At 32.9% G+C, this 25,559-nt stretch overlaps 1 protein-coding gene across 1 annotated transcript; it reads left to right on the top strand.

The window, feature by feature from the left end:
• Positions 1–613: 613 nt before the first annotated feature.
• LOC124449132 (intraflagellar transport protein 140 homolog) lies at positions 614–25,266 on the top strand. The gene is given in 33 exon segments (XM_047000082.1): positions 614–776; positions 1,788–2,000; positions 2,639–2,769; positions 3,591–3,721; positions 3,852–4,027; positions 4,669–4,757; positions 5,613–5,716; positions 6,078–6,220; positions 6,473–6,562; positions 6,696–6,806; positions 7,550–7,628; positions 8,047–8,138; positions 8,303–8,430; positions 9,068–9,185; positions 10,024–10,269; positions 10,856–10,943; positions 11,182–11,225; positions 11,580–11,788; positions 12,263–12,440; positions 12,820–12,903; positions 13,281–13,387; positions 13,867–13,962; positions 14,790–14,922; positions 16,173–16,244; positions 17,148–17,219; positions 18,051–18,124; positions 19,344–19,398; positions 20,270–20,452; positions 20,734–20,934; positions 22,428–22,640; positions 22,928–23,094; positions 23,953–24,094; positions 24,489–25,266. Coding segments are annotated over 33 exon segments (4,326 nt in total). The 5' UTR covers positions 614–632; the 3' UTR covers positions 24,702–25,266.
• The last annotated feature ends 293 nt before the right edge of the window (positions 25,267–25,559 follow it).

Below are 25,559 nucleotides of genomic sequence, written 5' to 3' on the forward strand. Positions count from 1 at the left end.
AGTAGAGTCCTGAGAAGGACTGTGGGTGTTGATGTTGACTGACGTTTCAACAATTTTAGCGGGAGTCATCTTCAGAGTCAAGTGATTCGGAAGTTAACTCTGGAGATATGATACTGACGTGAAAACGTCAGTCAACATCAACAACAACAGTCCTTCTCAGGACTCAACCAACTGAAGTGTATAGTAATTACTATAAATCAATTGACTCAACTAACCTGACGATCTACATCTACAAAGAAGCAAGTATTATAAAAAATGTTCCTCTTATTTGTTGCCATTTATTAAATAATTGAAAACTGCTTTGACAATTGACAAGTGCTGTTATGTTCATGATGACAGTTGTTGATAAATTCAAAAGAGAACCAAATATTTGTTTTGTTATTGTCCTTTAACTTTTAATTGTATTGTTATATCCTTTCAAAATATTTTAATGGATGACTGATTCTTGCAAATAGGTTGCATCCAAGTTAACCTGAACCAAATTAAAGTCACCTCTTTTTATATACTTGCCTATAAGCAGCTAGTACGAGTCATCGTTTCATATACACCTTTATTATAAATTACAAGCTGATATGTTTTTACATTTTATAGAACATATTGGCTTGATATTGGTTCTGTTATAACCAGAGAACATGGCCTTGTTATTTGATAATCGTATTCAAAGTACATTAACATCCAACACTGAGATTGCATGGCATAGAACATATTCTCTGTTGGCTGTTGCATCCAAGAACTCAATAGATGATGGTGGTGCAGTAAACTTTTACCTTGATGAAGTAAGATATAAATTGAATAGCGAAGTCCTGGACATGAATCTGAATGTATTTTGTTGCACATGTGAGAGATTTTGGGTACTTGTATACCGAAGTTGAATTATGTAACCATTGCACATACATTTCCTTTATCACTAAAGCATGATATAAAATTTATATTTAGTGTTTCTTTTGTCCAAATGTACATAAATATGTACAAAACTCATCTTTAAAAGGCTTATAATATTGTACAAGTTCAAGTGAAGTACTGTTATGCCAACAATATTATTTAGGGCATACAATGAAAATGACTGTGAAAATGAAAATACTAATAAAAAGTTTTTATTGACAAGCATATTGTTTGAAAAATGCAGCTTTAAAAGGTTATGGATGGGTTTTGCCAAATTTGTCAAAATTTTACTTGAATTGTGTATATATATATATATTATACCATATTATTCATTACCGGTACAGAATTTTCTTGAAAAATAGTAGTTTTGAATATAATTTTTGTAATATAAAAATGCACAGTTCCTGCAGTGTTAACATTCTTAAATTTCATGCTCTGTTAAACAATTGAATTTTAATAACAATCACTCACCAATATGGCTGCGATTGGCATATTATGATAGCATACCGTACAGGGGTACTAGATAGGTATGCAAACTACTTACTGTTCTCATCTATTCTTTGATTCTTAAACATTCTTTGATTTAAGTTCAATATTTAGTTGCAAATATATTCAAAGTGACATGGTGTTTTTGTTATTGACAGTATACAAAAGGACTCTTAAATCTCCTCATTCAAATGGTTTAAAATAGAAATTTAGTGTTCAAATGAATCATTTCCTTACATTTATTTTACATCTTGGGGAAAATTTTTTCATTTGTTTGATGTTTCTGTGAGTAGTGTATCTTGTTTACTGGTTTGTGTCCACATTGTATGTACGTACGTACTATTGCTTGTTTTTGACTTCATTTTCTGCCTCAACAACATTTGATTTGGTTTTTATTCTTTAATAGGGTGAACCATTAGGGTGAGTCCAATGTAATTAAATCTTCATGTCAAGTATCTTCTATGTCATGGCATCCAGTTTGCAAGATTATTGCAATTGGTTGGACCAGTGGAGAGTTGAACATGTGGAATGAACATGATCATGACTTACATGAAGTGTACAGTATTCACAAAAGTAACATTACTGTAATCAAGTGGAATCATAATGGACAGAAGCTTGTTACTGCTGATCAGGTAGGAATACATAAAATCCTTGAAATTAATTTATACACATTCTTTTACTAACTGGAGTAATTTCTTTTGTAAATCACACATGCTCCATTGCATAATGCCAAGTTGCTAACCATTTTCTTAACTACCATGGATAATTTCTGGTGCATTCAACAAAATATTCATTGAAGCAAATGCATACTCACGTATTTTAGGGTCGTGATTAGTCGTTCCAATATGATTTTAGACTTAAAATTTATCTCATCTGTGTATAATGCTGCAAAATATCATAGAATCTTACAGAATCTTACTCATAAATTTTGTCATGCACGTGAATTCTTGACAGAGCACGAGCAGAAAAATATAACATTACAATTTAAACCAAGTAATTATTCAAAAAATGTCAAACAATTGCGTACATAAACAATAGTTTATGTTGTAGCCATGACACTGGCGTTGATAGTAAAATGACAATTCACCTGTTTTCGTCGATGATAAATTTATCAAACTTTTAACTCTGTCCAACGTGTATCGAATCTCCGTACGTCACGGATTTGTGTGTCACAAAAGTTGCATTATCTGAAAGATGACGACTTGCACTTTTTAAGAAATCTTTTCAACTTAAAAAAATTTTCTTTGAAAGAGAAAATTTATTTCTTTAGAATGGTATACTTGGCATATGGAAAGCAGATTCAAAAGGAGGTTTATCACATGCTCCTATACGTCAACACGATTGTGGCTCTGCCATTACAGCTTGTCTCTTTAGACGTCTATCATCTCAGGAAAATGCTCTGTAAGTTAACAATAAGTTGATCTCAATTTTGTCCTACTTAATGTTACCGTTATTGGTATACAACGGGGTAATCTCTGTACAAGTACGTATGCCAAAGGCTTTGGAAGCTTTCAAGAGTTGTGAGTGTTCTATACTCGCTGCGTCATTAAACTAGAAACTTAGAATAGTAATAGAATTATTTCATATTAGTTTTTGTCAATCAGTTTTTCTTTTTCTAGCAAACATTACAAAAAATCCTCCAAAATCACTTTGTTGTGTTTTATTATATGCAAATAATTTGCACATTTCGTCAATTTTCAAACCATTTGAAGTTCCCTAGCCCTTGGTGCCCTTTCAATAATTTAAAAATTTGGTACACCCATCAAAAACGATCACTTAAAAAAGCTAAATTTGCGGTGTCCTTCTTATAAGGTACACCTACACAACAAAAATTTCACTTATTGCATTTCTTCGCTTTTTTGTGTTATCTCTTATACTATTGAAATTATGAGTTTTTTTTCTGTTTCTCTCGAACTATATGTTTTTTCCAATTCCCTCTATAGCTACTTGTGTTCACTGCACCTTTACCTTTTATGCCCTACTGTTTTATTCTACTGTATAACTTTTTTCTAGTCTACTATCCTACCATACAACTTACTACTCCAAAGTACTCTTTTAACATTTTATTTCACCATGGAGTACTCTTCTCCATTGCACTTTTGTAATGCATACTACTTCCCTACTGTTTTACCAAAAAAGTTGTTTTCTCATTATTTCTTCGCTTTTTGTTTATTTTTATCATGAAATCATTATCTTGCCCAGCACATATCATTGTGTTATAGGGATATGATTGGTTTGGCGAGAGCTGCTGTAAATGGAGACGAAAATGCTCTTGATTTATTCTCGTCGGCGAAGGAGCGAAAACAGTCAACTAATCAAATTGCCAATTCGTTTATCTTTGGTACCGCAGACGGTAGGTGGCAATGAGAGAGAAAAGTGCATGTATTTTTTTGTTAGTGCTGAGTTAATGAAGCAATTCTTTAGTTCTGAAGTTAACAAGTTGCTCGTTAATGGTGCAATAAACCCATCCTTTTATATTTTAGGTACTGTCTTTCTTGTGGATGATCATGGTCATACTACATCGTCATTTGCAATTGACGGAAGTGTTAAAACCTTATTGTATTATGACGGAAAAGATGCTGTTATTACTGTCTCAGATAGCATGATGTTGACCCAACATGAAGTATTATCTGATGGCAATATAAATGAAATCATGAAAGTAAATAATTAACTCGTTTTGCACTTGCATACTTTTAAGACCGTATTGCACATGTTGCGACATAATATAATTGTATAATGTTGCAACAATAGTGTTATATGTTTATCTAAAAAAGTAGCTTCTATTTATACCATGTTGCAATTAAGCTACGCCGTGTTAAGCTGTTATTGACCACAATCCAGTAATAGAAGTTATGAGTGCAGTGGCAAACCTTTGACTTAAGATCACCCCTTTGTGGCAAGGGTTGAATTGAAACCATAATTTCGTTTATGAACATATTTTTCTGACGTATTTTTTTACATTCTCTTTATTTTATCAATGCGTGTTATTCTTTGATTTCTAGAAATCGTCATTTCCTGTTCTTTTCCAGTATAAATTAAGTTTAAGTTGCATTTCCACCTGCTTTCTCCTCTCTATGTCCCTTTTCCTAACCTAAATTCCTAATTCCTCGCGTAATCCCAGTTTTACCCAAATCTTAATGCCAATATTTTTTAATGCAATAGTCAACATGGCAAGATCAATCAAATTGCACGAATGTAAGCCTTTTGTAGTGAATGTTCTTTAATTGTCTATCTTACATACATAAAGAACTTATTTAAAGGAAAGACGATTTCTACAATGATTGTTTATGCATATTTCAGGTAAAGGTTTCTGCTGGCTCAGGGGAGCGATCAACGATTTGGGCTGGTCAAGGTGTTTTAGCGACAGCTTCTGGCGAGAATGTTTTAAGGTCAGCTATAAACTTCTAACTCTTAGTACAACAAAACTCCCAACTGTCTTTAAAAATATTTTTTTAAATTTTCAAACCAGAGACAATGATAACGATTAGAGAATTATCGGCCATTTAACTTACTCGTTTACATTTTATTTTTTTTAAATTACTTGAAATAGTTTGAAAAATGTCGATGACTAACGAAAACAATTTCCACGTATATTTTGAGTACACTACAACTTTTTGATCTCCCAGCTAATGGCACGTAAAAGATTCGTTACTTGTAAATCAACTGTGACTTGGCCAGCTCGCTTATTTTGTTCTTTTATGCCAATTTTCTCCGTTCGCTCACTGTAAAAAGGATTGATTTGCAAAGAAATGAATAATGGTGTTCTGAAGTTAGCATGGTGGGACTAAAAGTCGCTGGCTGGTTACACGACTGTATAAGATCACCTTACTTGAGCGTGGTTGTTGTTAGTTTTTATATTAGTCATCTCTCTATGGCATTAAATCCTAAATACAGTTAATAGAGCAAGCCACTCTCTTATCATTTTACTGACCATGCGAATATTAATTGCAATGTTCATACAGTACGTGGTACAACGTACAAACGTACAAGATGCTGATTGCCTCGGACGTACAATTGTCATAGCCTGTGGTGTCAGTATTTTGTAGTTGTAATCTTTTGCTTGAATGTTTAAATAAATTGCTACTGAACATGAGCATGGCAATGATTCAAACTAATTGCAGCAAATCTGCTCCATGGCGCGTACATTCATGTACATTTATGATGCTTTACTGATCTCTTGTGCTTTTTATGCAAGCGGTTTGTTGGTGTTTGTTTTTATGTCATTATATGATGTCCCTTTCTAGAATGGTTGACATCGGAGAAAATCAAAACTATATTCTTGGACTGCCAAACAGTGAATATGATTCTGGTGAATGCATAACTTGTATAGCTTATTCCTCAAGTAAAGGTCAGTTAATTTTGTTGTGGTTAATTTATTATTCATTTCTCTTATAAAAACAGTAAATATGTCAAGGAAATATTTTTTAGCTTGCCAACAGAAAATGTTTAGCAGCTCTTTTAGAAACGTTTGCGTGAATTTTATCTTTTCTCTATGACGTTGGAACTTTTAAGTTAAGTTACTGAGGACTGACTAATATGGAGCTGCCTAAAATATAAAGAATACGATTTTTTGAGTTTAGATGTGATAAATGAAAGACTATTTTTAAATATAAACATACGTGAAAAAATGACTTGCTGTCGCTCTTCGAACCGTGGAATGTCTATGTCAATTCAAAAAGACTATGGTGATTCTCATTATATTATATTAGGTATTCTTGCTGGTGGAACTAACCTTGGCAAAATTGCTATGTGGCACAGCGTCGCAAATAAGACCGGTGCCGAAGTTGAAGGCGAAATGAAATGGGAGCTTTCTTCACCAACATTAGTGCAAGAATATGTTTTACAACTTAAGGTATTATTGACCACGCATATTTTTTGTGCATTTCTATTTCATGTTGTGGGTTAGGGTTGTTTTGTGCTGATGTTGGATCATCAGTAATCATTTTAACGAAAAACGTTCTATCCTCACTTCAACCACAACATTTGTTTTTTAAAGCGAAAGGATTTCTTGTGGTTGATGTATGCATCGTGAGATGATAATTAAATATCTTTCTTTGAAACAAACGAAAAATTCTTATTTAAAATACCTCACGCGTGTTTATAATGGGGTGGAAAAGGACTCCTTGGGGTCAATACTGGATTATCGGTGATCATTCTGAAAGAATAAACAATGAATTCCCACTTTAATGATTTGGTAAGTTGTCGCTCTTCAATATATCTGCTAAAATTAAAGGAATCTATCACAGTGAAACAAACTCCACCATTCGCTTCATCCATAAATTATCTTTAAATATTTTAGATAGCGATTTTTCTTTGCGATATTCTAGACAGCTGCAATACAAATCTCACCGAGTCAATTGAGAATAGAGAAATTTGAGACTTCTGTTTGTCATGATTTAAAAACAGATATTCACATCAAAGGAATATACATTCTCAAGGTGAGTGTTGAGATGCTTCATAATGTCATTTTTCAACACATGTTTAGAGCTATTTCTCACAATGGCTAAAATGGATTTCTATGAATAGCTTTAGGAGATAATACATGAAGTATCTTGCCATAATATTCTCAGTAAGAGGGATTGTTGTGCTGATTGTGTGGTTTCATGTATTTATAAGTGCATAACTATAAAAACATTGAATTCCTCTTATTTAAGCAAGCAATTCAAGCATTTAAGGTTAGATGCTCACGAGAGAGAATTGTGTTAAAACAGGAATTTGGTATCTTGCAATATTCCTATAAATTAGATTACTGTCGAATGTCGTATTCGTAAAAGAACGTTAGAGTAACCAGTCTGCAAGTTTTTTTTCTGTTGCGTAAATATCATCTATACGTTTAAATTAAATGGAGATATGATCATCTATACGTTTATTAAAAAATGTTTTGTTTTGGAAGACAAATGTATTGAAAAAAAATGTGCATAGCAGTGCTATACGTATAAGTGATCTGGATACGCCACTATAACCGCCTCACGTAAATTTTTCATTAGTGTAACAGCGAGTTTTTGAAAGTGCTGTATAAGGAGTGCTCTTTAGAAAATGTGAAAAAAAACCAACCAATTTTTGCAACCATTTTAAAAAATAATATAGTAGCGCCAATTTTTATCGTCGTTTTTCTAAATTTCTTCATGTTACGTGACTTAAGCACTCCGAATTTTATTATTTTTGTTTTATTTTATTTTAGGAACATGTTGTTGTATGGGACGGTAAACGTGTTGTTGTTTACGATCTTTCTGCTGATATGTCCATGGTCAGAGCTGCAGGTGAAAAATTACAACTAACTTATATGAGCTGACTTGCATTACAATGGCATTTGAGTTATTTGTTGTGGTCCTAGAAAATGTTTTGTTTTTACAAGTTATGTCGAGTTCTCACGAACAAACATCACAAACACCAACATATCAGTTTATATCTAAAAAGGTGGCATTATTGTGCAAGTATAAAGATTAGAAAGAAGAAATAATACTTTTATTGTGATTATATATTATTTGTGCCAATGTCATCATGTAAACCAATGAACAGAGTTTATCGCCCAGAAGACTGGTTATTCGAAACATTAAAACCAGTAAACTGTATAGAATTATGTCTATGATGTTTTTATTATTGCTTTAAAGTAATGTACAGTGTATGTGTTTACTTTTACGTTAACGTGTACTATTTTATGTTTATGTTTGCATTTAGGTTCTTTTACATGCGATTCCCTTGTTGTTGTTGCGCATGCTCAAAGTGTTTATACATTGGAACCTGGTAAAATTCAAGTACGAAATTTTCAGGTAAACTGATTACATACAAGCTTGGTGACATCATTGGTATTCAAAGTACTTAGTCTGCCTTTGGTTTTGTTCTGGCTCTTACACATATGTTTTTTATTCTTAGTCCCAGTCCCTCATATTCTTGAAACTTTATTCACTAAATTGATATAGTTGATATTTTTAAGGGAACTGTAAAGCAAGTTCTGTCATTTAATGAATCTGAAGGTGATCCTATCGTAATGGATGTTTGTTCTTCTTTCTTGGTATCGGCAACGATCTTGGGATTTGTTAAAGTCTGGGATTTTTCACGAAGGTAATGATACGTTCGCACGAAGATTTAGATTTTAGAACAGCACAACCCTGTAGATCAAATGATATTTAAAGTAAAGAAAAAAACTTAAGATTCCATTTTTCTAATGTCTTCTCGGTATTGGTGCACAATAAAAACACGAGTGAAAAAATATAACATCGTTTTAAAAAGAAAATAATGTTTATTTTTGAAGATTTAAAAGATTTGATTATATAGTACATCAAAATGATGAAACTGTCATTTCGTAATAAAAATGACTATATTTATGAAATTGAATGATATTATAACATTTTGTCAGCTTAATGATTGATTTAATTAAAATTTTATAACTATTACTCCTGAATTGAATTACGGCAAGTGAATAATTTTGGATTATTTTGTTCAACATTTAGCGAGTTTTAAATTTCGTTATCACATTTATTTTAATCCGTGTTGAATTGTTGTTCCTCCGTTACTTGTATATAAAAGAGAAACGAGAAGCATGAACAATTATCTACGGCTTTTTGTTTCCCATAAATAATTATATGTTTCCTTTCACTATCCAAAAGAAATGAATTATTTGACTGCGTTGATCAATCATCCTTTGACCACATGTTCTCATAATCTTAAAAAAATACGCTACGTTTTATTTTTATTTTAGAGAGGCCAAGATCCATGGTCAAACGAAATGTTTTGATTCAACTGCCACAGCAATAACGAAAATCCTATCGGCTAAAGTAAACTGTACCGGAAATACAGTTTGCATAACATGGGAAAAGGTAGGTTGTGTAAAATTTTGACACAAACTTACAAAAGTTGTTTCTTCATCAAAATTGTTTTCATTCACTGTTACGTAATAAAAAACCAACATTTATTTACATATTTAAATATTGTAATATTTCGATGTAGGCAACGTCGCAATGCATTTGAAAAATTGTCATCATCATCATTGTTATTTCTGTTCGTCTTTGTGATGAATATTTATGCACGCTACTACTTCTTATAGCAATGTGTAGTTGCAACACTTGCAATTGCAGCACTTTCGTTTTTCACGCGCGCTTTTTGTAAGAGGAAGGTCGAATGTTATCCTGATAAAGTGCATGGCGAATGCGTCATGTGAATGTGAATACTCTTGAAGGCATTGAATTGGTAGATGACGAAATCATTGTAGCTTTCCAAGTTGATTTGCAAAATCGGATTTTTAGTCTTGATGCGTGAAATCGTCATTTGGAAAACATCATTAGAGAATTGAAAATTTCAGATTTTAAGAATTTATGCGTGTGATTGTTGTTGAAAGTATAACGTGTTCCCACAAGCCCATTTAATACAATGAAAATTTGAATTTCGAAAAGTCATTTTTAGAAAGACGGTTGCACCTTTTAACTACAATGGAAAAGCTTGTGTTTTTTTATGTCATGTTAACAGTTTACTAAAGGAGAACACTGCCCAAGTTTGCAAAAAAATAAATTAGATTTATTACGCTCAATATTTTTTTATTTTGGGAACTCGATACGTTTAAATGGAAAGATGTTCGCAACAAAATTTTTTTTTTACTATTTCAAACAATGCACTTAAATTGGAGCAAAATATTGATTTCCAGGAATTCGTAATCTTTAGGGTGAAGAAATAAACGATTCAAGACTTTTCGTGTGGGACATGGAATTAGATGTTGTACAAATTTTTGACTTTAACACCGGTTGCAATGATCTTGATGGGGAAAACCCTACCATTGAAGTGGCAGGTCGTTATCCTATGCAAACACATTGGGATCGTTTTGAATCCAAGCTACTGGTCTGCCGTGCTGTACTCGCCCCAGGTAACGCAGATCGCGCCAAAGAAGACACGAACCGTTCAAATGGACCCGTAAGTTTTTATATGTAACTTTGTGCACTGTTTTGTATGCACGTTTGACTAATTGAATGAATGTGCCTTGGACAGATAAAACTTTATCAAGGCCTGCAAAACTTTTATTCATATACGATCAATTTAAATTGTTTGTATAGAATAAAGCATAAAAACATCTTCGTAAGAACATCTGCATTGAAAAGATTGTTTACATATTTTCCCACATAGTCACTTTCCTAATGCCATGTTTGAAGTGTTGTAGTCAGTCTGCAAGTTTCGTTGTTCTATGTAATTATTGCACGTTTTGCTTAATGTAAAAAAATACATTACGAAAGTAATAAACAGTGCTAATGATCTGAAACTTTGATAACATGACCAAATTTGCTGCTCACTGTTTAAAACTTGTCATGAAAAGCAATATAGTCGGCAATTTTTACATTTGCTAATCTCTGGGCCTGCTGTCCAACCTTTTTGCATGAAGTAAATACTGTCGTAGTTTGTCTCGGTGCTATGAAGTTCATATAATTTAGATGCCAAAATTCATATTTTTATTTAATTATTGCATCGTTTCGATTAAAGTATTTTTCTTTCCGGATCTGTGTAGCTGGAGTCCTTGATAGTAACGTTGTTTAGCACTCCTGATCATGGCATCATACTGGTTGATCAATTTCCCGAAGAAGAACATTATACAGGTAAATGTGTTCAATGTTCACGTAAAATGTAAATTGCATTAATATTACTTATAGTAAAATGTACATTATTTTGTTTATTAGTAAGAAATTCAGATTAATTATAGTTCAGAACTAAGTGTTTTCATGCATCTAAAATTGAAGTATTTTTTGTCAAATCATTCTGAGAAAATTTTGATTATGGTTTTTCATCTCACTAAATTATCACAGATAAAAACAATTCTGTTTTACTTTTTTGTAGGATTCTTAGGCGTCCACGTTCCATTCATTTACTTCACAACAAAGGTTAGTAGTTCAGACAAACATATGATTTTTGTTTTGACTCGTTTTCATTTCACTGACAATTAAGGTTAAGTAATTTTCGTGTTTTATTATTTAATTCATAACTGTTTTTCATTATTTTTCAGTTTTTTAGATACATTGTGTATATTACGTAATGTTGAATGTTTTTTCTTTGTTGTTGTTTATGTGTTTTTGTTTACAATTTTTCTGATTCTACGTAGGCGATTTTCGTTAGTTGCTTTGCTATTGACTGTTTTGGCTCACCATTTATTGTGTCTAATTACGTACATGCCTTTTTTTGTGTTCTTCCTCGATTGTGGATCAAAACACACAACATTTTTTATTTGTTTCTCTTAGAAAAGTGAGGTTCCTGACGAGAAAAAAAGTGCCGATGGGGCAACTGCTCCCTTCAGTTTGCAGCGTGTTTCTACGAGACGAACTATGAGAGGTTTCGATGGATTAGAAAATGGTTCTGATGATGCTAAGCAAGCCATGTTGAAGTTCACTTATTTGTCTGCCACGGGCAATATGGATGAAGCTTTTAAAGCTATCAAACTTATCAAAAAGTATGCACACCAAATTTTTTCTCAAATTTATCCAATATTTTATGTATCCTGTTTGAATTCCTAGCCGGTTGGATGAAGCGATTGTGATGTTTTTGGTTAAGCGTTACAACAATGATACAGCAGCTATAGGAAGAATAGAAATTCATAAAATTTAAAGTCACTGTGAATATTGCCTCCATAATTTGAAGAAGCTAAAATCGATTCTATCATTAATGTCATGCGTAGATACGTATCGTTTTTAAAAAAGACCAATCACTATTGGTTATATAAACTTTACAGTAAAATAACTTTTACAACATAGTTCAACAGGTTGTAGAGTTTACATCAGAGTATTAATATAGTGTATGTAAGGTAGTTTTTTAGTGTAGTTTATAAGACCAGGTAACATTTTTGTCACAAGATATTCTTAAGTAATTACAAAAACGTAGTGTTTACAATGGTGTTGTGATGTACTGAATCTTGTCTTTTTTTTAGTCAATCAGTGTGGGAAAATATGGCACGCATGTGTGTGAAGACAAAGAGATTGGATGTGGCGTCTGTTTGCTTGGGAAATATGAAAAACGCCCGAGCTGCGAAATCATTGAGAAAAGCAATGAATGAACCAGAACTTGATGCTCGTGTTGCAATACTTGCTATCCAGCTGAATATGTTGGTTTGTACTTCACGTTTTACTCAGTACTTTATGCGCAAATGTTTTAGCGTTCACACAATAAATTCCGAAAAGAATGAACAAGAATGATTAACGTTGTAACACCAAACCTTAAAACCATCTATGCCACTGTTTGAAATAAGCAATGAAATTTATTTATGCCAAGCGTAAGTTCTCTTATCTAAAGTACAATGTCTGAATTTTTTCTCTTTACTTTAACTACACTGGCGGCTATCTCGTTATGAGAGACATTAGGTGTTTTCTGCGGGAAAAGGCATCATCTGCAATGGTGACCTGTACAGCAATAAAGACTTAATCCATTGCCACTTTTTAACATTATTTGAAGTTATTACTTACATTTGTTAAATATTTTTTTCCTTAGGAAGAGGCTGAAAGGCTGTTGAAGTCTTGTAAACGTTATGATATTCTTAATCAATTTTATCAAGCACGAAATGAGTGGTCCAAGGTACATTGACATTTTTCTGAAGCTAAGCAAAACAAGTCACTTTTTAACTCTTACAAATTGACTAAGTTATGACGTTGATTTGCTTTAAAAAAAATGCAAATGGAAAACGATGTATAGGTTTCTTTCAAAATCGAACGAGTCTTTTTATTATAGTGGAGTTATTTTAAACTATATCAAAACGGATTAGTAGACGAGGAGAGAGTGTTCTTTTGACTTGACAAGTTTATTTAAGCAGTCATGTTTACTTCCAAACTACTCTCTACTCTCTACTAAATCAACAGGTAAAATTTTCAGGTATTTTTTAAGCATGCCTTTTTTAAACACCATGTGAGTATCAATGTTGTGTAAAGAAATCCTTTATATTATCTTTCTTGTAGGCTATTGAGGTCGCTGAACTTCACGATCGAGTTCATTTGAGGACAACTTATTATAATTACGCTAAATTTCTAGAAACGTCAGGAAACATTCAAGGAGCGATAACCAAGTAGGTGATCTCTTTCTAAAATTGTTTATTCAATGTCTTTGCAGTAGACAATAGTGTAACCAGGCCTTGATTCTCGTTATACTATGCATATTTCACAACCTCGTTAAACTCAACGAAAAAGGTCAAAAGTTCAACTCTTCTAGTATGCAGGAAAGAAATTTTCGTTGAGTTTTCGTTCAAGATTTTCGTTGCGGCTGTTTTCGTTCTAATTTTCGTCGATATGGACGATAGTGTGGCCTAGGCTTAAGTTTTTTTTGTCAACCACACAAAATTGAAAATGTCAGATTATATTTTTTTAGCCTTGTATAATCGTAACATGTAAATTGGAGAATTTATACTTTGTTATATTCTCATTTATTTTACAATCTGCATTTATTCAGGGAATTATGAAATAATTTTACATGTGAACAATTTCCATAGCATTTAGTTAATGTAAATAAAATACAACTATGTCATTCTTTTGTTATCATGTGTTTTAGTTACGAGAAGTCGGACACATTTAGATTTGAAGTACCTCGAATGTTAATGGCCAGTCCTGATCAACTGGAAAAATATATCATGAAAACAAGCGATAAGTATAACAAACTTTTGTCATTACTAGTTAATTGATACATTGTGCATATCAGGGACTGCGTGACCTGTTTGTAAATGGGGAGGGAGAATCATAGAGATTAAAAATAATACTAGAGGTTGCATCGTAAAATAATCTATAGTCCGAAATATGATACGTGTTTTTGGAGGGCAAAGTCGATTCCCGGATGTTAAGGTAAGTGGAAGACTATGAATTTCTGACTTTTTTGTATATATTATGCGTAAATACTATAGTAAATACTATCACAATCAAATTGTTCAATGATTCTTCCTTTTTATTGTAATTTTAGATAGTTTAAGCCACTCACATTTTGCAAAACACGTTTGTGTTTTTTTATTCTCATTTAGTAAATTATAAGTCCTTCAGTCATTGCTTGATAAAAAGTCCTTTTTCGTCTTTAATTCAACTGCTAACAGACTTCAAAAAACGTATATTTGTCATCCATACTGGAAAAATGCTTAAATCCGAGACCTATATTTGCCCCACTCCCCAATTCACGCGTCGCCTTAATTCGGCATCAATGCAATTTCTAGTATTATTTATAATCTCTATGGGGAGAGTAGCATAAAAACATACATACGTAGGATGCTGAATTTTCCACTATAATCCAATTGTCCATGAAAAAGGGTGTCTATTGCTCTCCCCCCCCCCCTTTCCTCCCTTTGGAATTCCGAAACAACGGTTGAACTTAAACATTTTTATCACTTTTTGACCAGGATATTATTGATTTATTATGAATGTCAATCAGCAATCTTGTCCAAAAGTGGGAAAATAATGATTTTTTACTATTGTCTGCCAAAATTAATTTAGATCCCTTCGTAAATGGTGGGCGCAATACATGGAAAGCAATGGGGAAATGGAAGTTGCCTTAAATTACTATGAAGCTGCAAATGACATACTTTCTCTTGTTCGAGTACATTGCTTTTGTGGGAATATTGAAAAGGTAAGTATTCCTTAAAGAAATGCTCAAGCGTTTTAAAGTTATTAGAAGCCTTGGAGTTCAATATCGTGATTATGGATTCCATCCTATATTTAGTTGTAAGGAATCAGAAATCGTATTTTAGCTCCAAAATATGACATTCTTTTCAAAATTAAGGATGTGATTTTTTAAAATAGGTTATAACGAAATGCTAAATGTTTTCCCCATGCAACGCAAAGATAATTTTCGCCATTGCACCTAGTTTTATTGCTTGTACACATAAACTTGCAAGTTTACTATGACCATTTTATTAAAGGCATGCATGGAAGAACGTTCTCAACGTTGCCTTTAAGATCCGACTGTTATTTTGTTTAATATTGTTTCAACTTTGTTCAATATGGTTAAATAAAGTTTAAAGCTAAAATTTCAACATCTTTAAATTTTAACTCAACTCATGATTTACGCTGTGTTATGAGAAAATAATTATCATACTATTATTATCATAAAAAATTATCCTACTTTCATGTTTACACTAACTTTATAAATACTATGAAATTTTACTTGTTTCATATTATGGCTTAATGTAAAATTCTCACCCCGCATTGATTAAATTTGTTTGTTATATCTTGCTTCATCGTAATGTATTTCGACAGGATGTTGGTTAGAAAATAACCCCATTAGATATTGAATATAAAAAAGTATAATTTGTGCTATTTTGTTCAACGCTGAAAACCTGTACAAGCTAGACAACCTAAACAACTTAGAAAAAGATATGAACCAAGTGTTGTATAGGCTTCGAATAATTACGTCTTTGCGCCTTAAGTTTTATTTTTTGAAATTAATCTTTTGCGCCTAAATCTATGTTAAAAACTATTGTGTGTCAGTTTTGGATTCACGAACACTGAAACTCAAGGTTATATACCCATGCAGAAATGGTGTAAGTTTATTTGATTTTATGTTGTTAATTAACATAAAGCTGCTTTTTTTTGTTATTACGAGTTTAGAAAGAGATTCCTTTGATGAATGAAACTAGTTCACACCATATACTTTTTTATGTGTGAAATAGAATCGGTTACAATAATTGATACTTAGGGATGGCCCTTGAAGCACACTGTCTATTGTCAGTTTTTGCCTTGTCAACGTTCATCAAAATCTTGAATGCAGTGTTGAACACGTTTTTAAGTTCCTTAAAGTAGCTATACTTTTGACTTTTCCTGTTGTTACCTTTTAAAAGCTGGAACAATTTAAGTTGAGTCCATCATTCACTCCTGCAGGCAGCAGAGATCTGCAACGACACTGGTGATCGAGCGGCCAGTTATCATTTAGCCAGACAATTTGAGAATCAGGTAATTTATTCACTTGTTATAGCAACACTGACAATGCATCGAGTCGAATTGCTTAGCGTATAGCAATAATTAATAATTTTTCGGATTAATATCGTGTCAATCTCACGGTCTACAAATGGCTCATCACTTATGCTCTTGGATGCTGATCCATTTCTTCTATTAAATACTAGCAAGTCAAGATATGGTGTGGGTGGGTGTGTGTTTGAGTCGCTGATTATATAAAGCGAGATGTCCTGGCTTGATTAATTGAAAAGTCAATGTGGAGTACATTCTTCATTCCCAGAAATTACATATTATTTTATTGCAAGCGTCCTTTCCGGCTAAATGGCGCGCTTTGATTGGCTCAAAACCATTTTACCGTTCCATTATCTTCCCGCAATCGACTACGGTCCAAAACACTTAATTTTACAGTCAAATGGAAATAAAGTTCGTAAAGCAAACAGTGATTCGAAGGAAATACACTTGGAAAACAGTTAAACTGTCCAGACGATAAATTTGAAACAATTTATTTTTTAATGGCGAAAACTAGAAAAGTGAAAATCAACCCGTAAAAATAGCGAGGACGAGAAAGAAAGCAAGCTTTGTTTCAGGTTAAATAATCCCATAAAATAGCCCTTTTAATGACCTCCCTTTTTCAGTCTTTACTGAGAAACATCGCACCTCTATTTTTTTGTACAAACCTCACTTTACGGGCTCGGCCTGTACAAAAAAACATCGGTCCGATATTTCTCCGTAAAGACCTCGAGCTTGGTTATTTAGGGCTTAATAATGGAAGAAGCAACCTTGTTTTGGTCTCAAACAAAATAACTTTTCGAAGGGATTTGTGTGCAGGAAAATAAATAATTCAAAAATTATAGTGCTTTTTTAAACTTCTTTATTTTATTGACTTCTTGTTGGTTTTAGGAGAATACTAAAGACGCGATCCATTTTTATACTCGTGCTCATTGTTTTACAAATGCTATACGCCTGGCCAAGGTATGTTGGTTAAATATTTTTGAAAAATTCCATGGCGGGAATAATCAAGCATGTATATCCAAATTTACTGACTTTGCGGGCGTGCGAAGCTACACAGAAATCAAGTCAGGGCAAGCATGTGTACGAAGAATGTAAGCGTGCTGTAAAAGTTTCAATAGGGACAGGCTTATTTTTTCCAAACATTTTAGGAACCCCTCACAAAAACGATGAGTGTCTAATGTTTTTTAATTTCATAGTACCTATGTCTTGTGTAGATTACATATGCTGTATTATTTATGGTTATTGTGTTTTAGTCAACTATTCAGACTAAAACAGACATGAGCAACCAAAATGTATGTAGTAGGGAAAGAGTATGTCCGTTGTGGCTCAGAGTAGAGGAAGCATGTGTGTCTAAATGTGAAGACTAAGGGGGCATGTGTAGCTTTGCCTGAGAAAGTATGTTTAGAATGAATGTATAAGTGTATGTCCAGGCTTTACTGTTTCTCTGTGTATGGTGTTTTGTACACTACGTTTTCCATTGTGGTGAGTTTTTGAACGATGATTTTCCTTTTTTAAATGTTTATGAACGTCTATGTATCAGCTAAAACTTCTAAATATAAATTTAAATGATTGATCTTTTCTGTTTTGATCATGTTAAATTGAAGTTTCTTCTGAAATCTGAGAAACTCCGTGATCTAACCATTATTACCATGTAAAACAAAACTGTTGCAACTAAAAGCTTGTTCGCTTTCCTCGTCGTATTTAAAGATTTGCTTTGTACAATTACAGCTTCGAAAAACATATATTCATTTTGAATTGTTAAAAAATTGATCGATTTTCTAAAACGTTTAGGAAAGTGGGATGGATAATGAATTGATGAATCTTGCTTTGCTTAGCAAACCACAAGATATGATAGATGTTGCAAGGTATTGTTTATAAGTATTAAAAAGAAAGAGTGACAAATATAAATTTTGCTTTAAAAGTGTATGATAAATAACAAATATGTCATAGTATGAAAATAGTGTGAGCATAATGTCATTTACATAGACATAGTTTAATATTGTAACAATGGATTTGCCAGGAGGAAAGCGAATTCTTATAAATATAATTGCCCAACATAAAACTTTAAAATGGCCATGGGTATATAATTTTATTAACAATAACGTTTCTTCTTTAGCTTAAGACATCTTTAGATTACAATACATACATGTATGAAGTTAGAAAACATATATACTATTTATAAATTATTCACGGAGTGTTAAATTACAAGGTGTAGTGATGATAGTGTTTTGTCATATTTGTGTTAAGGGATATAGTGGTGTTGAATGGAATTAGATTATATTTAGTGGGAGGGAACTGTCTTGGACATTAAGAGATGGTTTAAGCTGGAGATGAATAGGCTTTTGTAGATGGATAGTTCGTATGCATTAGGAGAGGAGAATATAATATCGAAGTCGTCAAAGTCGGCGAAGTGATTAGCGGTTTTGAGATGGGTGAGCACACTGGAATTGACTGGACTAGATGAAGTTTTTCCTGTCTAAGGAGGGATATCTAAATGTTCTGATACTACTCTGGTGTGATACTACGCGTATACTACGTGTGATAATACGCGTGGTTTTACCCACGTATGACAAAGAGTGGTGTTTTGATGTCACCTCCTTGTTTACTTTATTCCAGTAGACGAAACCATTGAAATAACCATCAATGACATCTTTTCTCATTTTCTCCTAATGCATACGAACTATCCATCCACGAAAGCCTTTTCATCTCCAAACTTAAACCATCTCTTAATGTCCAAAGCAGTTCCATCTCACTAAATCTTATCTAATTTCATTCAACCCCACTCTATCCCTAAAGACAAAAATCACACAACACTGTCATCACTATACCTTTTAATTTAACACCCTGTAAATAATTTATGATTAGAATATATAATTTCAAACTTCCTACATGTATGTATTGTAATCTGAAGATGTCTTAAGCTAAAGAAGAAACGTTATTGTTAATAAAATTATACACCCATGGCCATTTTAAAAGTTTTATGTTGGGCAATTATATTTACACTAAGAATTACATAGGCATATAGTTTAATATTTAATGAAGAAATGTTTTATTCATAAACTATTATTCCTTATTTATTTCTAGATACTACGAAAATAATTCAAATACGTTAGACAAAGCAATCATCTTGTACCACAAGGTTAGAATACACAATATTATATTTTATAACCTTTAATATGTTCAATTGTTTGATAGCACTCAGAAATTCGTATTCTTTGTATGGAATTTTTTTGGTAATTTGGCATTAAACACACATTCTGACTTACCCTTCACTAGTAAGTAGTGTGGTAGAGGTTAAACGATCGCTCTCGTTTACTTTGGAGGCACGTCAATTTTTTTGTAGAAAACTCACGAATCATTTTCAAAATATCTTTACAATTTATTTATCAAGGAAATTTAAGCTTTAAGCCTATAACTAAGCACAGATGCGTATTTAAAGTACTGTTCCCCTCTGTAAGCTTGACTTATTTGTTTACGTGTTTGTGGTGAGTTATGATAAACTGTATCGTACATTTGAAATTCTTGGAAAAGTAGTAGTGAGGTAACATGAACATACTATGCATGAAGATTCAATATTGTTGACACTGATTTGAAAATCACTTTTGTGTTGTTGTATCTTGTGTATGTATTTTTCTATTTCACACGATAATGTAACGTATATTAACTGATTACTCTTTTGAGGCTTTGTCAGACAACCCATCCTTGTAACTTTAATTCTTGAGCCTGCTTATGAACGCCACACTAAATTTTTTTCATTGTTGTTTGTTCTCGTGGAATATTTTTATATGTTTTATTAATACATGTTTGTAGATGTAGATCGTCCAGGTTGGTACAGTCCTGAGAAGGACTGTTTTTGTTGTTGTTGACTGACGTTTCAACAACCTTAGCGGTAGTCATCTTCAGAGTCAGTCCTTCTCAGGACTATACCAACCTGGACGATCTACATCTACAAACATGTAACGTTACTCCCGTGTTCAAACCATTTACTTTGTTTTATTAATGTCGACCAGGCTGGCGAAGTTAGCAAAGCGCTTGATTTGTGTTTTGAAACGGAGCAGTTTTCCACTTTGCAAATGGTTGCCGGCGATCTTACGGAAAATACTGATCCTGAAATGTTGTCACGATGTTCTCAGTTCTTTATGGAACATGGACAGTACGACAGAGCAGTAGAGATAGCTGTTCTAGGGAAGAAAGTAAGAAAATGACTTATATTTGTAATCATTTCATATCCCCGGCTTTAGTTTAGAGTTTCGCGTTGGGAAGCAATGTCTGTTTCGAGCAAACAAAACACACTGTTTCCCTGAGTCTCATGCAATATATGTTAATTTGTTGTTAACAATCGTCCAAAGTAAAGCGTTCCTTAAAGCATCCTTTGCATGTCTTCAAAAAGCCCATGTTTACTGTAAAGTTTACTTATAAATGAGACTTGTTTCAAGAATATGAATTTCTTTAATATTTTTTTTTATTTTTTTAGTATGAAGAGGCAATGGATCTTTGCCTTTCATATAACGTCCTAATAAGCGAAGATCTTGCGGAAAAGATGACTTTGCCTAAACATTTCAGCGATACAGAGTTGCGAAGTAGAATTCTAGAACGAATTGCGGAGTGCTGTATGCAACAAGGATCTTATCATCTTGCAACAAAGAAATTTACCCAGGCTGGCAATAAAACAAAGGTATATATAACTTTTGAAAAATAAGGTAACCAGTGGTTAGCTTAGTGACAAATATAGTAAAATCTCGTATAATGAGCAAAATAAATCACGAATGGTTAGGCCCCACTTACACGATACTGGATTATTTTTTGTACCAGATTTATATGGTTAATCCGATCTGCTTTTTGTACCGCATTTTTCATTGTTGAACGACAGTACAATAAACCATGTGCTTTTATGATGGCGGACGCGAAGCATGCCGAATTGGAGAGAAAACGAACTAGAACTGCTTTCCTCTTGCAAAGTCTTTCATGAAATAAGGGGATAAAGGATTAGTGGAATCTTCTATGAAGCCCACAAGGACATAGTCTTCTCCCTCAACTATAACTTTGGGACATCTTGGTAACGAGCTATTTTTAAAAAGTTGATTGATATTTGAATTGGCCAAAACACGTGCATCATGCTCAATTCCTAGCCATTTGCTATCAACATCGAAAGACAGACATTTTGCATTCACACACGCTTGTATACATTTATGCTGTAGAAGTCGTTTCAGTTGGTATAGTCCACTGCGTTTTGTTCTGGTTTCTTTTTTTAAATATGCGTCCGTCTAAAGTGAAAATACATTGGGAGAATGCTTGTTCTGCAAAAAAGATGAAGCTTATTCCCTGACCTCTTTTTCTGTTGTGGAAACTCTTTGTATTTTTGCTCTAATTTTGTTGATATTGCCATTGTTACTCGTTCAACTATTTGCAACACTGTCATGGTTGCTATTCAAAAACATTTGCTCTCTCTCTCATGTGAACACAGTCTGACAAGATATAAAACCTTTCAGCAACTTGTGTGTTTACTGATACTGGTGCTCTCATGTTAGTATCTTTTCTTTGTATGAAAGGTCGAAGTTCGTCACATATATTTGTAAAGTTTCTTTGGACATCCTAAAGTTGTTTCTTCACTCTTCATCGTCTCCCTAACGTGCTTGTAAGTTTTTTCACTATATTTCACATCGTCCAGGTGCTATACAGTAACTTCTTTTTGTTTTTACTTTTTAAATTGATGTAATGATATAACTGCTATTAAGCACATGTTGTTGTAGTGCCCGTCATATTGTTGAAAAATGTCGTAATGAATTTATGTAAAAAAGAGTACAGTTTAACTGAAAAATGCCAGCAAAATAATTCTTAACAAAAGCAATTATCCTGTGAAGAGTTGAAAAAGTTCATTTTATTTCTGTAAAAATTGGTCATACTCGGCGACAAAAATATACTGGATCATCTCATTTACTCTGCATCCGGAACAGACTGGATTGTTTTTTTTTTATTATTTCCAAAACAGAGAGATATTCTTGCAGTGAAACTTACTGGATTAGTTACCATGGCATCGATTAACCAAAACGCGTATCCTGTAGAGAAAGTAGTCCTGTACAAGAGTTATCCTGTATCGTGTAACTAGAGCCTCAGTAAGGTTATAGTTCAAAAGGTTTTGTTAAAAAATGTAACATCCTTTTCTTGAAGGCGATGAAAGCACTACTAAAGTCAGGTGATACGGAAAAAATCATTTTCTTTGCTGGCGTATCAAGACAACGTGAAATATACGTTATGGCTGCGAACTATTTGCAATCATTAGACTGGAGAAAAGATCCTGATATCATGAAGAATATCATTGGTTTCTACACAAAAGGAAGGGCGCTCGATTCATTGGCCAGTTTCTACGACGCATGCGCGCAGGTATTTACATGTTTAGATATTTTTTGTATTTCCTCGTTTCCAATGCGTTATATATGTTAACAAAGAAGTCTTTTCAAATTTCTAAAAATATGATTCGATTCCTATTCTGTGGAGAATGAAGTTATTTGATATAAAAGTTATGTGGTTTTAATCTTGTCGAGATAGTCCAACGTCTTATAATGGACTATTTTTAATATTCAATTTTTGCCATGATCATGTCCTATATGTGGTTCTCTGTGGTTCCATGTGCGCAAGTGCTGTGTGATTCAGTAACTTATACATTACAGGTTGAAATAGATGAATATCAAAATTATGAAAAAGCTGTAGGAGCGTTGTCTGAGTCGTATAAATGTTTGAGCAAAGCGAAATTGAAAAACCCTTCTAAACAAGAAGAAAGACTGGCTTTTATTAAACAAAGAATTACTTTAATAAAGAAATTCATCCAGGCAAAAAGGTATATGTGCAGGCGACGTAGATTTTACTTTTTCGTGCAGTTATAATGAGTAAAAACATTGTGTCATTTATATGATAATTGGGCATGTTTAAAATGTGTTGAAATCCTTTGTTTATGAAATGTTGGTTAGAATGAAAGAAAAAAGTGTAAAAATCTTAATTACATCAAAAAGTTCAAATATTTGACTTAAGTATTAATATCTCAAAACATTGCTTAATGTTACCGCAAACCAGTTATATATAGAGTTTGCACTCACTTTATCATTTGGTCTTTAAATTGCATTTACTGCATTAAAGGATGATGAAAGGTTAAATAGTGTGACCTTTCATAATGATTTTTCAATCTCTAATTCTTTTTAGATATTTCAACTGTAATTTTATGATGAACTATATTTGTCCTGTAACTTTTTCATTTCTATAAATATGTATCTATTACACAAAAACTATGTGCAAGCGTGAGCAACCTTACTAGCTCTTGTTTTGTGATATTTGGAGTTTAGATCACAAATAGCATCCAAGACCTGAGTATTACATAGCTGCTTGCACGTTTTCACACAGAATGCATTTGAATTTTTGAATTTACTAGAAATTACCTGCTTCCTTGCATTTAGTCAATTGTGTACCTTCTCTTTAATATTAACCTTGGTTACTGTGTAACATAACTAACATCATAAAAAGTTGTATTTAACGAGCAGATTTATCACATAGGATTAAGTTCATTAAAACATCATACAAGTCACAACAACAACCTTGAAGTAATATTGAAAAAAATTTACATTATGATATTAAGTCTTTGAAATGTTAAAATAAACTATTTTATGTCGTGTGCACTTTAAAGTGTCTGATATATATTTTGTAGATCGTATGATGGAAATGCTGTAGAAGCGATGCAACAATGTCAAATATTACTCCAGGAACCAGATATCGAGACTGCAGTTAGGACTGGGGATATTTATGGTGTAATGATTGAACATTTAGCGAGAGAGCAGAATTTTTCAAAAGTAAGAACCTGTTGAGCAAAACAGTGGGTTGTTCGAGATTTTGCACAATCCTTCAACCTATATTTCTAATTCTGCATATTACTAGACTCAACGTTACTGCATCAAAACTAATTCATTATCCTTCCTTTTCATGGATACTTTAATACAACTTATTGCTGCTATAAATATTAATAAAGACGATACATTACTCCCCATCATCCCCCGTGGCGAGAAACGTTCACAAGCCTTAATTGGCTATTTCCTCAATTTGTGGATTTACTTTCTATGATGTATGGATATGTATAAAGTGTGAAAGCTGATGCAACTAGAGACATAACAAGTTATTTTTTCAAAAATTTTAAATACATACGAACGCACGGAATACCATTTAAACAAATCTTGTTTTTCCACTCAGGCCTTTTCTTTACTGGAAGAATTGCGACAACACATCCCAAGGGGAAACGTGTCTTTCTACGTTGACACCAGAATTGTTGAAGGTATTCATAAAGCATTAGGCATACCCTTGGATTCCGTCAGTCACAATGTGTTAAAAAGTAGCGAAGCTGCTGACAGTGAAGCGGAGATAGACGAGGCTGTCGATGAAGATCTGGAAAATGAATATGAGTGACGTCATTTTTCATAGTAGTCGTACGTGCTCTTCATTTATGTGAATTGAACCAAACACTTATTAATGATAAATAATTTTTAGTTAAACTGTATCTGTGACCAGTTGAATCGCTTATATTTAAAAAAGTATTCAGAAAAATACTACAACATTTAACGCTATTTGGTTTTTACAGTAAAAATATATGTTGCTATATTTAAAGTTGCTGTTAAATCATCTTATGTATTTTAGACCCTAGTATTACCTCTATCATCAATTTAGCTGTAACAGGCGATATTTCTGCATGAACAACTGTTGTCTTTAGTAGCTATTTTCCTAAATGAGTAGGATTTTGCAGTGACTTTTGAATTTATTTTTATTTTGTTTATAAAAAGAAGTCTGTCTTTATTGGTAGTTTTGTGACGTCAGATAAACTTTTATAGTCTGTCTTGAAAACCGCCCACAATTTGCTGGAATCGACCTCCTGCTATCATTATAGCCAGCAGTTGATAGTTGTAAACCAGCGATATCTCATAGTCGAGAATTGTCAAACTGTATCATTAAAAATACTATTCTCTATTATTACGCAGCCAGCTCACCTTCTGTACAACATACGTAAGTTCACTTGCTCGTAGTTGAGTGAAATTTGTCCCCTCCATATTTCAAGCAAACCAAGTTGCGACGTAACTACATATAATATAACATATATATGTGGCCATGTGTTGTCATTAAAGTAAAATTGGCACGACATCGCAAAAGTCATTACATCAATCATAACCTCATTTGACTTAAATTAAACATTGAAAATGACAAGTTAAAAAGTTGTCTTTCGCGTACTACATGTAATATTACACGTGCTTTTACTTCATAGCATTTTGCATA

Source organism: Xenia sp. Carnegie-2017, unplaced genomic scaffold, assembly GCF_021976095.1.
Source record: "Xenia sp. Carnegie-2017 unplaced genomic scaffold, XeniaSp_v1 HiC_scaffold_23, whole genome shotgun sequence".
Classification (NCBI taxonomy): Eukaryota; Metazoa; Cnidaria; class Anthozoa; order Malacalcyonacea; family Xeniidae; genus Xenia; species Xenia sp. Carnegie-2017.